Below are 15,974 nucleotides of genomic sequence, written 5' to 3'. Positions count from 1 at the left end.
CAATCAAAATTACCTGCTGCATATCGCCACGCTCTGCACTTTTTCCGCCAGTTGCTCTCGGTGTATCCATTATAGCTCAGTGGGTGTATCATACTAAACATCCATATGGCAGAGGATAACCTGGAGTGCAGAGGCCTGCCCGTCGTCCCGTGATAGATGGAATGGTGTGCAAAAGCCCACCATTTGATCCCATGGAATCTGTTTTTCATGAACAATATGTCCTCGTGAATAGCATCCGCGACATGTAGCGAACAAAAGTCAATGCATCTTGGCCCTTACAGCTAACGTCCATTTGGAGAGCATGAAGTGGGGAGTTTTTGAGTTGTTCAGTCAGTTTCCTCTTGATTTTCTAGCTATAGCATCAATTCTTAGTTTAGTTTAGTTAGTTTAGTTTCTGTGCCTCTGCCTCCCCACACATTGTTCTCACCATATCAATTGCGGCCGATAATATCAAAGGCTCTGCAATAGTGTGTGGTTTCATAGCGTAGCGGGCTTAGCCGTTCACCATGGAAATGTTTCAAGATCAACGGTCAAGTGCAGGCTTTTCCCACAATCTAAGGGCGCTCTCTGGTTGAATTTTCTGCTGTTAAAAATCTGTACCGTTTTGAAAATCGACCACTTTAGGCTGCCATTGATAGCCATGATGTTTTATGCCATTTCAAATAGTTATAATACAGAGTAATAATGTTTGGTGGCCGGACTTGTTATTATCAGACCTTCTAGAAAAAACGCCCCCTGGAAATTATTAAAAATAACTGTTTTAAGTGAAATATTAGCTTTTGCTGGGAGTTTAAAAGAAGCAAATATGAAAAAAGCTACAGAAGTTCTATCAACACATTGCCTGTAGTACTCGTGCTTCAAAAACTCTCAACCATAGTTACTCTCCCTTCTGGAATGGCTCCAATGCCCTCCCCTGCCCTCCCTACGGCAAATCAGATCACGACTCCATCCTGCTCCTCTCTTCCTATAGGCATAAACTAAAACAGGAAGTACCTGTGCTAAGGTCTATTCAACTCTGGTCTGACCAATTGGAATCCATGTTTCAAGATTTTTTTGATCACGTGGACTGGGATATGTTCTAGGTTGCCTCTGACAATAACATCGACATGGTGACTGAGTTCATCAGGAAGTGTATATGGTATGTTGTTCCCACTGTGACTATAAAAACCTTGAGAAAGTATTCACCTCCTTGGCATTTTTACTATTTTGTTTCCTTACAACCTGGATTTACAATGGATTTTTTGGGGGGTTTGTATCATTTGATTTACTCAACATGCCTACCACTTTGAAGATGCAAAATATTTTTTTATCGTGAAACAAGCAAGAAATACAACAAAGAAACAGAAAACTTTGTAGAGCCACCAGTTACAGCAATTACAGCTGCAAGTCTATTGGGTGTCTCTATAAGCTTTGCACATCTAGCCACTGGGATTTTTGCCCATTCTTCAAAGCAAAACTACTCCAGCTCCTTCAAGTTGGATGGGTTCTGCTGGTGTACAGCAATCTTTAAGTCATACCACAGATTCTCAATTGGATTGAGGTCTGGGATTTGACTAGGCCATTTCAAGACATTTAAATGTTTCCCCTTTAACCACTCGAGTGTTGCTTAAGCAGTATTCTTAGGGTTATTGTCCTGCTGGAAGGTGAACCTCAGTCTCAATTCTCTGGAAAACTAAAAACAGGTTTCCCTCAAGAATTTCCCTGTACTTAGCACCATCCATCATTCCTTAAATTCTGACCAGTTTCCCAGTCCCTGCCAATGAAAAACATCCCCACAGCATAATGCTGCCACCACCATCCTTCACGGTGGGGATGGTGTTCTCGGGGTGATGAGAGGCGTTGGGTTTGCACCAGACCTTTTCCTTTCCTTGATGGCCAAAAAGCTAAATTCTACTTTCATCTGACCAGAGTACCATCTTCCATATGTTTGGGGAGTCTCCCACATGCCTTTTTGCGAACACCACACATGTTTGCTTATTGTTTTCTTTAAGCAATGCCTTTTTTTCTGGCCACTCTTCTGTAAAGCCCAGCTCTGTGGAGTGTACGGCTTAAAGTGGTCCTCTGGACAGATACTCCAATCTCCGCTGTGGAACTTTGCAGCTCCTTCAGGGTTATCTTTGGTCTCTTTGTTGCCTCTCTGATTTGTTGCCTGGTCTGTGAGTTTTGGTGGGTGGCCCTCACTTGGCAGGTTTGTTGTGGTGCCATATTCTTTCCATTTTTTAATAATGGATTTAATGGTGCTCTGTGTGATGTTCAAAGTTTCAGATATTGTTTTATAACCCAACCCTGATCTGTACTCCACAACTTTGTCCCTGACCTGTTTGGAGAGCTCCTTGGTCTTCATGGTGCTGCTTGCTTAGTGGTACCCATTTCTTAGTGGTGTTGCAGACTCTGAGGCCTTTCAGAACAGGTGCATATATATACTGAGTTCATGTGACAGATCATGTGACACTTAGATTGTACACAGGTGGACTTTATTTAACTAATTATGTGACTTCTGAAGGTAATTGGTTGCACCAGATCTTATTTGGGAGCTTCAGAAGCAAAGAGGGTGAAAAACAAACGGTTGCTTTCTCCAGTGCTTGAGCTCTCACCAATCTGCCTTTTTATCTCATCGTATTCTCTCCTGTTTCTGTCTGTGCACATTTCAGAAAAGTCTGTATTGAAAGTATCAGTCATTTTTGTATATGTAAATTATTTTTCTGTCTTTCATTAATTATAGGAAAAACAAGAAGGGGGCTTTATGCTGAACATAATATAATGTTTGGCCCATGTTTCATGAGCTGAAATAATAAATCCCAGAAATTGTCCATACTGTATGCACAAAAAAATATTATTTAGCATACATTTTGTGCGCACATTTTTTTTACATCTCGGTTAGTGAGCATTTTTCCTTGGCGAAGATAATCCATCTACCTGACAGGTAGAAGCTGATTAAACCGCATGATCATTACACAGGTGCACCTTGTGCTGGGGAGAGTAAAAGGCCACTCTAAAATGTGCAGTTTTGTCACACGACACAATGGCACAGATGTCTCACGTTTTGAGGGAGCAGGGCATTTGGCATGCTGACTGCAGGAATGTTCAACAGAGCTGTTGCCAGAGAATTGTGTGTTCATTTATCTACCATAAGCTGCCTCCTATGCCATTTTAGAGAATTTGGCAGTACATCCAACCGGCCTCATAACCACGCCAGCCCAGGACCTCCACATCTGGCTTCTTCACCTGCGGGATCATCTGAGGAGGGGGTGGGGGGGTGCTGAGGAGTATTTATGTTTACAGTTATTTATATAAAGCTCTTTTGTGGGGAAAAGCTAATTCTGATTGGCTGGGCCTGGCTCCCCCAGTGGGTGGGCCTATGCCCTCCCAGGCCTACCCATGGCTGCACCCTTGTCCAGTCATGTGAAATCCATAGAATAGGGCCTAATGAATGTATTTCAAATGACTGATTACGGTTTTATGAACTGTAACTCTGAACTGTAAAATCTTTGAAATTGTTGCATTTATATTTTTGTTCAGTATATAGTTGAGATTGTTAAATGTTGATGTTTCAGTTCCAATGTCTTTCTCAAGATCAGTTTCAATGATCAATGCACTTGGCAAACATAAGTAAGCTCTAAAATGAAATAAATATTTTATTATATTATTATTATATTGTGTTTGTGTTTCTGTTTGTCAGTACTGTGACATGGAACAGCCTGGCCATCCCCGACACCCACTGTTCGCCAGACGGGGAGGGATACCTGTGTCCTTTGGGCTTTAAGTGTGTGGACTTGGAAGAACTGGGGCTCAGCAGACAGGAGCTGGGCTACAGCGGCTTCAACGAGCTCGGTACATACACACACACACACACACACATGCACACGGGTGTACCCCCACATACACATGCACACGGGTGTACCCCCACACGCACATGCACACAGCATTTCTAGCTTTGTACGTTCAGCTTAGTAACTGCTGTCTGAATAACTTTGAGTTTTATTTGTACAACTACCAATTTAGATGATAAAATGCCAAGGCTGGAATCTGTGTGTTAGAGCTGTGCTACAGCGGCTTCATCAACCGGATATACAGATTACACCTCTGCTGGAACACCTTTGTTGGTTTACATCCCTGCATAAATGAATCAGACCAAGAATGTTGAGGGTTATCATGGTGCTTCCCAAAAAGGTGGGTCGGTTCCATAGAAATAGAATAGGGATTCTATTTCTTAGCATTTCCATGGACAGTGCTGGAGTGGATTGTGGCTGGTCTTTCCTGGGTTATTTTCTCAGATGCAGAAAAAGCTACAAAATAAAAAAAATGCTTCTACATGAGCCTTGGTCTGGGGTTCTGGCCATCTTAGCGGCGTGATTCATTTTTATCACCTGAGCGGAGCCCAAATCCAGTGTTGGATACTCTGAGCAGTGGCTCTAATCTCTAAATAGCTAGATAAGGATAGAAAGAGAGATAGGGATGGAGAGATGGATACAGACAGGATAGAGGGAGAGAGAGAGCTTATTAACAGACCTTGACAGACTGGGCATGCAGGGAAGGCCTGTATTCTGTTAAGACTTTACTTCTCTCTCCGTTCTCTCTATTTCTCCCTCTCTCAATTGGTAGTATTTTCTGGAGGAAGAAGTGCATCCCTGTCTACCAGTGTGTTTACTTCACACATTGTTGTGACCACAAACACGCTGCTCTTGGGTTGTTGAAGCCCCGCTCTTTCCCTCTCTTCTGTTTATGTATTACTGACCTTGTTTATCATTTATAAAATAATACCATGTTATTCAATCATGTTGCATAGCCATGCATTGAAGACGTGTGTTGCATAGCCTTGTTATTATGGCACTTACATAGACTACATACAGTGCATTCGGAAAGTATTTAGACCCCTTTACTTTTTCCACATTTTGTTAAGTTACAGCCTTATTCTAAAATTGATGAAATTGTGTTTTACCCCTCATCAATCTACACACAATATCTCATAATGACAAAGCAAAAACAAGTTTTTAGAAATGTGTGCAAATGTATTAAAACGATAACAACTGAAATATCACATTTACATAAGTATTCAGACCCTTTACTCAGTACTTTGTTGAAGGACCTTTGTCAGCAATTACATCCTCAAGTCTTCTTGGATATGACTCTACAAGCTTGGCACACCTGTATTTGGAGAGTTTCTCCCATTCTTCTCTGCAGATCCTCTCAAGCTCTGTCAGGTTGGATGGGGCACTCCCCAAATACAGGTGTGCCAAGAGAATAGCGGCCCAGCTATTTTCAGGCCTCTCCAGAGATGTTCGATTGGGTTCAAGTCCGGGCTCTGGCTGAGACTTGTCCCGAAGCCACCCCTGCCCTGCCTTGGCTTGGTTGTGTGTTTAGGGTCGTTGTCCTGTTGGAAAGTGAGCCTTCGCCACAGTCTGAGGTCCTGAGCTACCTGGAACAGGTTTTCATCAAGGATGTTCCGTTCAACTTTCCCTCAATCCTGACTAGTCTCACAGTCCCTGCCACTGAAAAACATCCCCACATCATGATGCTGCCACCACCATGCTTCACAGTAGGGATGGTGCCAGGTTTCCTCCAGACGTGACGCTTGGCGTCTGAATATTTTACGAATGCACTGTATCTGTCTGACACCGATGCATGGAGATAATTATGATCTGTCTGGGTGCGATGGAAGTCTTTGTGCAGTGGGGATGTTTTGATTCACTGAAAATGTAAATGAAAGTTTCTTATTGGACTATTCCCTCCCTGTTTTAGTCTGTTTTCTTTAATTGGTGCCCAATGAACATGACCAAGTTTTTAGACACCGGTTATTACTCCCAATGCTTTCATTACTGTGTTTGAGAAACTATTTTACCAGCCCAGAAGATGTTGACAAGGAACCAAAGAGACCACACACACTTTTGAATTTGTGAATTTAATAAGGTTATTTTCCCATGGTAGTTTGGTGTGGAGTTTGGCGTTAGCAAACAATGTATTTCACATTTAACAGCAACACGAGTGCAAATGATAGACAACAAATACAGAGAGTGAGTGTGTGTGATCAGTCCGTGTGCAGAGGTCCTCTGGCCTTCTACCTCCAAGTTCTTGTCTTGAGTGCATCAAGACAGTTTGAGATTACAGTTTTAACTGAAGCTGAAGCTACCCTTAACTCTAGTGACATAACGTGTGTGTGAGTGACATGGTGACTTTTTTCCTGGTACAGTGGCAGCACCCCACAGTAAGCCACGTGAGACAAGGGATGCAAGGAGGTTTCATAGAAACATTTTAAAAATGTACGGCCCATTGGACATTAGATCAGAAGGAAACTATATACCAGAAAGTGACACTGTCAATATACTGTCATTATTACTGTACATGCTTACATGTCAACATAAACAGACCAATGGAAAGGAATATGCCCAATTTCTAATTCAGTGATTGAATTTGGTAATGTTCATGATTTACTCCAACTAAGCGCTGGAAATGAGTGTAAGATAAGGTTGGATGGTGGAATGTATGTGTCGATGTTTAAATTGTATGCCCCTATGTAATTAAACGGTTAAAAAACAACCTTCAAGCTTCTTTATTGGGAAGTCATGTGTATCATCCTCAAAAGTGATGACTGTTTTATGGCTCCTTGTAAGCTCCAAGGAATCTCTTTCATATAAAATGACAAGGGAATCGCAAGGTATTGTGTTTGGGGTGAAAGGGAGGATCTGAAGGATACTTTTTAATTGGTTAGACAGGGGCCTTTGTATAACGCAAATAGTTGATCTAAACGTGCGTGAAGTATACATGTAGCTCAACATGGGACCACCTAACTTTCTTTCTCTCTCACTCTCTCGTCTCTGAGCCTATCTCCTTCTCTCTCGCTCTTTTTCTCTCACTCTTTCTTTCTCGCTCCCTCTCAATTAAATACATTTTAATAGAAAGATACTTTATTATGCATTACAGAATTACTCTTATTGCCAAAACAACTCAAAGGGTTGTAAGAGACTGAATCTTTCTTCAGAATTGGCAAGCAATTTAACAACTACAAATTGAATCAACAATTTGATCTCACTCTCTCCCTCTCTCCAGGTACCAGTATCTTCACCGTGTACGAGGCAGCCTCTCAGGAGGGCTGGGTGTTCCTTATGTACAGAGCCATCGACAGTTTCCCTCGCTGGCGCTCCTACTTCTACTTCATCACGCTCATCTTCTTCCTCGCCTGGCTTGTCAAGGTACAAGAGACAGATTTATCTGACTTGCTACGATCCCGTCCCTTTTGACTGGTACAGTTATACTCCCTGTCATCCTATGGAAGGATACAGTTTGTCTGGTGAAAGAGAATGGACCGTAGCAGGCCAGATAAAAGTGTCACTCGTATCTTGTGTGAGGAGACTCTTCTCCTGTGTGGGCCTGTTTGGAACAGTTGGTAAGAGTATGGGGTTAGCAACGCCAAGGTCATGGGTTCCATTTCCCGCTGGACCACCTACAAAAACATATGCACTCACCGTTATTAGACACTTTGTATACAAGTGTCTGGTAAATTGCATATATAGGTCAAAGTATTTGGACAGTGACACATTTTTGATGGTTTTGGCTCTGCACTCCAGCACTTTGGACTTAAAACGATGCAATGTTTCTGAGGTTAAAGTCATTTGAGGGTATTTCCATCCACATCGGGTGAACAGTCACAGCACTTTTGTACATATTCCCCCCATTTGGAACAATTCCCGTGTGTGTATTAAAGGTCCCCTATTCCGAACACACAACGACTACATCAAGTTTGTGACTACAATCTTGTCAATGTTTTGTTTGTGTTTCAGATTATTTTGTGCCCAATAGAAATGAATGGTAAATAATGTCTTTTTTCATTTTGGATTCACTTTCATTGTTTCACAAATAAGAATATAATATTTTTCTAAATACTTCTACATGCTACAATGGTTATGGATAATCATGAATGCATCGTGAATAATGATGAGTGAGGCACAAATATCATACCCCCAAGACATTCTAACCTCTCACCTTTACCAAGGGGTTAGCATTTTCTGCGGGGTATGATATTTATGTCTCTGTAACTTTCACCTCATAGTCATTGTATCATTTCACATCCAAAGTGCCAAACTACAGAGCCAAAAAAAGCCCAAATGTGTCACTGTCCAAATGCTTCTGGAGCTCACTGTATGTATTATTCTCTCCATCTTTCTGAACGTGATCTCTTTTGTCGGGTGTGTGGCACAGTAGATTCCTCCAGTCTAGACAAAGACATTCACACCTGTGTTGTTTGCTCACTTCCAATCCCTCAAGAGTTAGCTGGAGATGTAGTTATATAGACAAGTGAACTGTCAAGGAGAAACAGGTCATAGTGATACATTGAGGTTCTGTTTAATTCTATGAGACAGGTAAAGTAGAGCTACTCTATCTGCCTAGTTAGATGTCACCTATTGCTCCTCTTTAGTGAGAATATCAGTGTACTTTCTAATTGGACTAATGACTAAGAGCGAGACCAGCTCAGAGACCTGAAGAAACGGTCTAGTTTTTGTCCGTTATGATCTTCTCTCTCATCTCTTCCCCTCTTCATTGTTTGCTCGCTGTCTCTATATCACTCTTTCTCTCTCACTGTCTCATTCACCTTTTCTCTTTCTATTTATCTCTCTCCCTGTATCTCCTCATTTCTTTCCACCTCCCCCCTCCCTCTCGCTCTGTCTCCGTCTCTCTTTCTCTCTCTCAGAATGTTTTCATTGCGGTCATCATTGAAACGTTTGCTGAGATCAGAGTTCAGTTCCAGCAGATGTGGGGGTCCCGAAGCAGCACCACCTCTACTGCTACCACACAGGTACTGTTACACACACACACACACACACACACACACACACACACACACACACACACACACACACACACACTTCAATCAGAGCCACATTAGAGTATGTATTTATAAAGCCATAACACTGTCAAATTATCAAATAACAAGTTTCTTGCAAAGAAAACAAGTCTATGAACAATGTGAGATGGGATATCGCTCCCTCTGTGCAAAATAAGGCACCTGCACAGCCGTTGTACTCCACAACGGTGCTGAAGAATGACAAGACAATGGGAATACAATAAAGGGAACACAATTAAGAGAAAACCAGAGACAACTTTGTTTGGTTGTAGTGCAAATTAATGTCTAAGTGTGTCACGCAAGTGAAAGATACGAAAACAGCTAAATGAAATCCAACTGATGCCATTGTGTGAAGATGCAGACAATATAAGCACAAGCTGACAATCATTTACTATTTGACTGCTGTCATATCGACACTTATATTCATTATAATACCATTATAGCTTTTGTGCCGAGGCACTCCGCTAATAAAATTGATTGTCCACTTGAATTTGAGCTTTTTTACATATAGGCTACAGTAACATAAACGAATGAAAATCATATTGTGTTATTTGAAATAAAATGCAAATCATATTCTAATGTTCCTAAACACAACCAAATGATTATTTCTGCGATAGCATATATGAATTACACTGTCAGAACGTAGCTTGAAGGAGGCCCAGCGGTTTTAGTTTTAAGCAAAATATTTTTTCACACGACCCTCCCTAAACGCTTGGGAAAAAATCACGTGACCCTCTCTCTACCAGAATAATGATAAAAACATGAAGTAGATAGCAGGGAACATGCCTACATTTTGATCTCACTCCTAGCTAGGACAGACCAGAGACTTAGATTTGTAATTTGGCTAACTGTTTTTCACCTCGAGCCATTATGTGTCAGCATTCTGATTATGATAGCGCACAGGGCTGTGGGCCTGAAGGTTGTTGGTTCGCCGACCACTGTGGACCAGCTTACTCTCGGATCTTGACATCAATCTGATTTCAGTTCGCAACCCTGATAACTGGTTTTACACAAAATTACAGAAATGGAGCGGATTGTTGTAAGCCTATTTATCGGTTTGTCCTACCTTCATTGGGCAATATCATTCCTCTGTCACATTCCTCTTTTACAATTTAATTCCAAATGTATGCACATAGCCTGTCTTGGAAACTTACCTTTAGGAGCAGTACGATTCGCAAGCTGAAACAAATTAATATAGGCTATCAATGTTTATTTCCAGTCAATGTATATGTATATCTGATGTATATGTATATTTATACTGAACAAAAATATAAACACAACATGCAACAATTTCAACGATTTTACAGAGTTACATATAAGGAAATCAGTCAATTGAAATAAATTCATTAGTCTCTAATCTATGGATTTCACGTGACTGGGCAGGGGCCACTGGGGAGCCAGGCCCAGCCAATCAGAATGAGTTTTTCCCAACAAAAGGGCTTTATTACAAACATAAATACTCCTCAGTTTCATCAGCTGTCCGGGTGGCTGGTCTCATACAATCCCATAGGTGAAGAAGCCGGATGTGGAAGTCCTGGGCTGGCGTGGTTACACATGGTCTGTGGTTGTGAGGCCAGTTGGACATTCTGCCAAATTCTCTAAAACAACGTCGGAGACTGCTTATGGTAGAGACGGGACATTAAATTATTTGGCGACATCTCTGTTGGACATTCCTGCAGTCAGCATGCCAAGTGCACGCTCCCTAAAAACTGTGGCATTGTGTTGTGTGACAAAACTGAGGGAAGTGCACTATATAGGCCTGTGTGTTTTTGAGTATGGGTGTGTGTATGGGTATATAGCCTGGCAGAGAGAGTGGAGCGGTATGCCAGTGTTCTAACAGACTCCAAGTGTTCACACACACAGCTCTTCCAGACATTTGGCCGGCTGTCAGCGCAGAGCCAGACACAGCCTACAGGAGATAGGGCAAATGACAGACATACACATGAGTCATACTGAGAGCGGGAGAGAGTGCGTGTGTGTGTGTGTTTTTGGGTGGGTAGGTGGGTGTGTATTGTTGTACGGGCCTGGCAAAGAATAGAGCAGTATGTCAGTGTTCACACAGTCTCCCTCCCCTCACACACTCTCTCTCTCACACACACACACACACACACACACACAATGAAAGAGCAACCAGTGAAGAACAGACACCATTGTAAATACATCCCATATTTATGTTGATTTTTAAAATCTTTTGTAGTTTCACTATTAGCACATCGTTACAACACTGTATATATACATAATATGACATTTGAAATGTCCCTATATTATGCCCCTATAACAGCTAATGGGGATCCTAATAAAATACCAAGAGTGAGCGTGTGAGGGGAGGGAGAAGGTGTGAACACTGGCATACTGCTTCACTCTCTCTGCCAGGTTCATATGCCCTCACATCCACCAAAAAAACAGATACACACTCCAAAACACACACACACAGTCAGAAAGTGAGACAGACCTGCCCATCAGCGCAGCGGATCTGACTTTGTTGACATAAGACAAAACAGCACACATTTTTTTACTTGAAAATTACTGCACCAAACATCTTAGCAAGATGTAAAATCGCGCAGTTGGCTTGGCATCACAGCCCTGTGGCCTTCTAGAGTTCCATTTGGTGTTCCCTTGGGGATGCCAATCGAGCCAGAGGAGGGTGAAGTGGGAGGAATGGATGGAAAGGGAGAGAATTGCTATGCTTGTGATGCATGGTTGTATCACCTATATTTCAGTTAACTGCACCCATTGTTGGCTTAGAATAAAAGTTTGTATTAAGCTACCTAAATGGAAAACATGACTAAGGGGTGTAGGTAGGGAGAAGGAGGAAAGGGGAGAGGAGGCATAGGACAGGTGTAGAATCAAGAAAGGAGGAAATGATAGGGAGGAGGGTAGAAGAGAGATGGGAGTAGAAGGAGGAGTAATGAAAACCATTCTCGACCATACGACTACTTATTTTAGTATTTTCACAGCAAGAATCAGGACACAGTGAATCGGGTCAGGGAATACAAGTGCATTTTTTCTGTTCTAAATGTAGCTCATCCTTTTCAAAGATTGAACAGCACTGATTTGTTTTCTTACCTTTTCCCAATTCTCCCGAGAAAAGGTTGAACCTGAAAGTGTTGGTGGTTGTCTAATCTCTCTACCAAAACATTGTTAAAAGTTAACCGAAAGTAGAAATCTCTACAAAGCAACAAAGGAATCATGGCTCTTTAAAGGAAGGTATACTTGTATTCTGTAACAAAGTCTTCTGTAGCCTTTCTCCACTTTAATGGGTTCTTGTTGTGTATTAGTGTTGGGTTGACACCCACATTATAGCAGTGCATTTTATTGGTGCCTTAGTCCCTCTGCATCATAACCCGGACAGATCATTGGAGGTTAGAAGTACATCATTTCTTTAGCTTCTGCCATCAAAATAAGACAAATTCTAGGAGTGCTTGTTTGTGTAGCATTTTAAGTTTGGCTTCAATACATTTACCATTTTCTCTCAAATATTTACCACATTGAAGTTCATGATCCAACCTTAAAATGTATTTCATGTTGTGGTTGTTGATTATATGTCTGTATTCTTATGCAGATAGTCAAATATCAATATCCCACTTACTGTGGAGGTTTGAGCTTAACCATTCACATCTCATTTACGACAGTGAAGGTTTATGTAGCTGATCTAGGGTGTAATCATTAGTCCAAACAGTTGCAATTGAGAGTTTCTATTAGACAAATTCAGGTATGTCTATTCCTGTTTCCTTTCCGTTTGCTTCCGTTTAAGAAATGCTTTTCAACAGAATCAACAGAATGAATACACCCCTGATCACCCGCACACACAGTTCACTTTCATAGCAGCCACATACAAACAGCCTAATCACTTTTCTCATTGCTCGCATCTCTCCTCTTCTCATCTTTTCCCTTCGCTTGTGGACTTCAAGTTCACAATACAACAGCTGTCTGTGACCAGGTGAAAAAACCTTTCAAGCCAAACCTTCATACATAACTGCTAACCACTACACACAGCCTACATCTTGATCACTATATTAGCTAAAGTCATAGTCAACATAGCTACTAGAACTAAAGCGTTAGTAAACCCGATACAATAATGTAGTACAGTGTACAGAAAGCAGTTTAGCAATTACACCGGCAGGCCCCGGTGGCAATACATTAATAAAACCAAAAGCTTACCTTGACGTGGAGTTCAAGTGCTGGATAGCCTTAGCCAGCTAGCTAACATAGTACCCCTCTCTGTTTGAGCCGGGTGTTTGAGAAGGCTAAACTAGCCAGCTATGGAACATAGCAGCCCTCTCTGTTTGAACCAGGTGTTTGAGTAGGCAAAACTAGACAGCTAGGTAACATAGAAGCCCTCTCTGTTTGAGCTGGGTGTTTGAGAAGGCTAAACTAGCCAGCTAGGTAATATAGCAGCCCTCTCTGTTTGAGCCGGGTGTTTGAGTAGGCTAAACTAGCCAGCTAAGTAACATAGCAGCCCTCTCTGTTTGAGCCGGGTGTTTGAGTAGGCTAAACTAGCCAGCTATGGAACATAGCAGCCCTCTCTGTTTGAGCCGAGTGTTTGAGTAGGCTAAACTAGCCAGCTAGGTAACATAGCAGCCCTCTCTGTTTGAACCGGGTGATTGAGTAGGCTAAACTAGCCAGCTAGGTAATATAGAAGCCCTCTCTGTTTGAACCAGGTGTTTGAGTAGGCTAAACTAGCCAGCTAGGTAACGTAGCATCCCTCTCTGTTTGAGTAGGCTAAACTAGCCAGCTAGGTAACATAGCAACCCTCTCTGTTTGAACCAGGTGTTTGAGTAGGCTAAACTGGCCAGCTAGGTAACATAGCAGCCCTCTCTGTTTGAGCCGGGTGTTTGAGTAGGCTAAACTAGCCAGCTAGGTAACATAGCAGCCCTCTCTGTTTGAGCCGGGTGTTTGAGTAGGCTAAACTAGCCAGCTAGGTAACATAGCAGCCCTCTCTGTTTGAGTAGGCTAAACTAGCCAGCTAGGTAACATAGCAGCCCTCTCTGTTTGAGCCGAGTGTTTGAGTAGGCTAAACTAGCCAGCTAGGTAACATAGCAGCCCTCTCTGTTTGAGTAGGCTAAACCAGCCAGCTAGGTAACATAGCAGCCCTCTCTGTTTGAGCCGGGTGTTTGAGTAGGCTAAACTAGCCAGCTAGGTAACATAGCAGCCCTCTATGTTTGAACCGGGTGATTGAGTAGGCTAAACTAGCCAGCTAGGTAACATAGCAGCCCTCTCTGTTTGAGCCAGGTGTTTGAGTAGGCTAAACTAGCCAGCTAGGTAACATAGCAGCCCTCTCTGTTTGAGTAGGCTAAACTAGCCAGCTAGGTAACATAGCAGCCCTCTCTGTTTGAGTCAGGTGTTTGAGTAAGCTAAACTAGCTAGCTAGGTAACATAGCAGCCCTCTCTATTTGAACCGGGCGATTGAGTAGGCTAAACTAGCCAGCTAGGTAACATAGCAGCCCTCTCTGTTTGAGCCAGGTGTTTGAGTAGGCTAATCTCCCATGCCTCCTTCAACTTACATATGTAGATCATTTCCATCCATCCCGGAAGAAAGAACCCTACTCAAACCCATCAGAATACAATGTTTAATTAAGTTAAATCAACTCCTAAAACAAACCATAAGCAAATAAACAAACCCCTTTAATCAGCAATCTAATAATTTCAACCTGTTGATATACATTTAGTAAAAACGATCCTGATTTTTTTTTAACAAATCTAAAATCTTTCAAAAGTTGGCGCTGTCTCATCAGCGTAAAAATCCAAACAAACTTTTTTGAGTTTTCATTCCCCAAAGGTTAATACTGTTCAGCACATCCATTAATGATCTTCCTTTGGTCTGTACAGGGTCTGAAATTCCAATGTATGCAGATGATACAGTGATAAATTCATGCAAATAACAAACTACACAAGAACTCACTACTATAATGGTTCAGATGACAAAATTGCTCAGAGACTCATGTTTACATCTCAATAAAATAAAACACAGTCTGCATGATCCTCAAAAAACAGCTACTGATGCCCCTGAGCAGATGTCTATGTATCAGGCTCCCGGTGGTATCTGATTTTAAGTACCAAGGCATCATACTTGATTCCAAACTCTCTTTTAAAAAGCAAAATAAAAAAGTAACTCAAATAACCAAATTCAACCAAGCTAATTTCCCAAAACATATGAAATTGTTTTGACTATTGCGGTAACAACACTAAAATTAAAATCTATGATACTCCCCCACTTAACATACTAGTTTACTAGTTTGGACCAAGCTTGCTTTTCAACATTCATACCCATTCAGTCTTCTGCCAACAGGCTCTCAAACTACTCAACCAGCAATCAACTTTAATGACCTGACATTGTTCCACATAATGGAAACATACTATAATGTTAGACTACATGAACTTTCCTGCTCAAATTAACTGGTGTTACCTAAACAATCAAACCAAGAATCAATAACCATCAGAATCCATTCTCAAAATGTTTTACTCGCTCACAACTTAACATCCTATTTATTTTCTCCCAGTGGGCCAAAATATAACCCCTCCCATTTCAACGTTTTTTCTTTACCTCTATCGTAAGCTTTAAAACCAAACTTTATAACTTCCTCTTCTCTTTGCTCTTCACACTTATGAAATGTATCCTATTTCTTTAAAAATAACACACGCAGTTCCAACATTATAACATGCGTCAGTCAATCTATAAGAATGAAAAACATTTCGGTAATCACTTCCTATCGCCATCCTCTCGCCGCTATTATTCAGAATTTCTTTAACTTAGGTAACTTACTGTCTTCTCTATTGATACAGTAATTTAAATACGACTCAATTCTCAATACATTATTCCAGCAGATAATTTAGTGAACAGACATCGTCTTGCATCAAAATTAGCTTATTTTAAGTTGAATGAATTAGTCTATCAATTTAACCTAAACAATCTATTAAAAACGTTAAATTTATCCCTTCTATCAATTTGAACCAAACAAGCTATTAAAACGTTCAGTTTATATTTTATACAAACACTAGCGACCATAACTTTCCAGGCAAAACATACAAATTGATTATTTACAATCAAAAACTCAGAATTCAGTTAGCGCATTGACTGGGAACGGAACCCGGGCCTCCCGCGTTGCAGGCGAGAACTCTACCACCAATGCTATGTAAA

The 15,974-nt window shown here is 41.4% G+C and overlaps 1 protein-coding gene across 4 annotated transcripts in view; it reads left to right on the top strand.

Annotated features, from left to right (window-relative positions):
- The window catches only part of LOC139380324 (sodium leak channel, non-selective), a 265,187-nt gene that overhangs the window by 33,888 nt on the left and 215,325 nt on the right, over nt 1-15,974 (top strand). For all 4 annotated transcript variants that reach the window (XM_071122925.1, XM_071122924.1, XM_071122926.1 and 1 more), the window contains 3 exons: nt 3,680-3,831; nt 7,045-7,187; nt 8,684-8,788. In XM_071122925.1, the coding sequence (XP_070979026.1) occupies nt 3,680-3,831; nt 7,045-7,187; nt 8,684-8,788 (400 nt within the window). The remainder of the gene's footprint in view (nt 1-3,679; nt 3,832-7,044; nt 7,188-8,683; nt 8,789-15,974) is intronic.

This window comes from Oncorhynchus clarkii, chromosome 22, assembly GCF_045791955.1.
Source record: "Oncorhynchus clarkii lewisi isolate Uvic-CL-2024 chromosome 22, UVic_Ocla_1.0, whole genome shotgun sequence".
NCBI classification, from domain to species: Eukaryota; Metazoa; Chordata; class Actinopteri; order Salmoniformes; family Salmonidae; genus Oncorhynchus; species Oncorhynchus clarkii.
The sequence above is the reverse complement of the archived record's forward strand: the minus strand, read 5'-3'. Positions and strand labels throughout refer to the sequence as shown.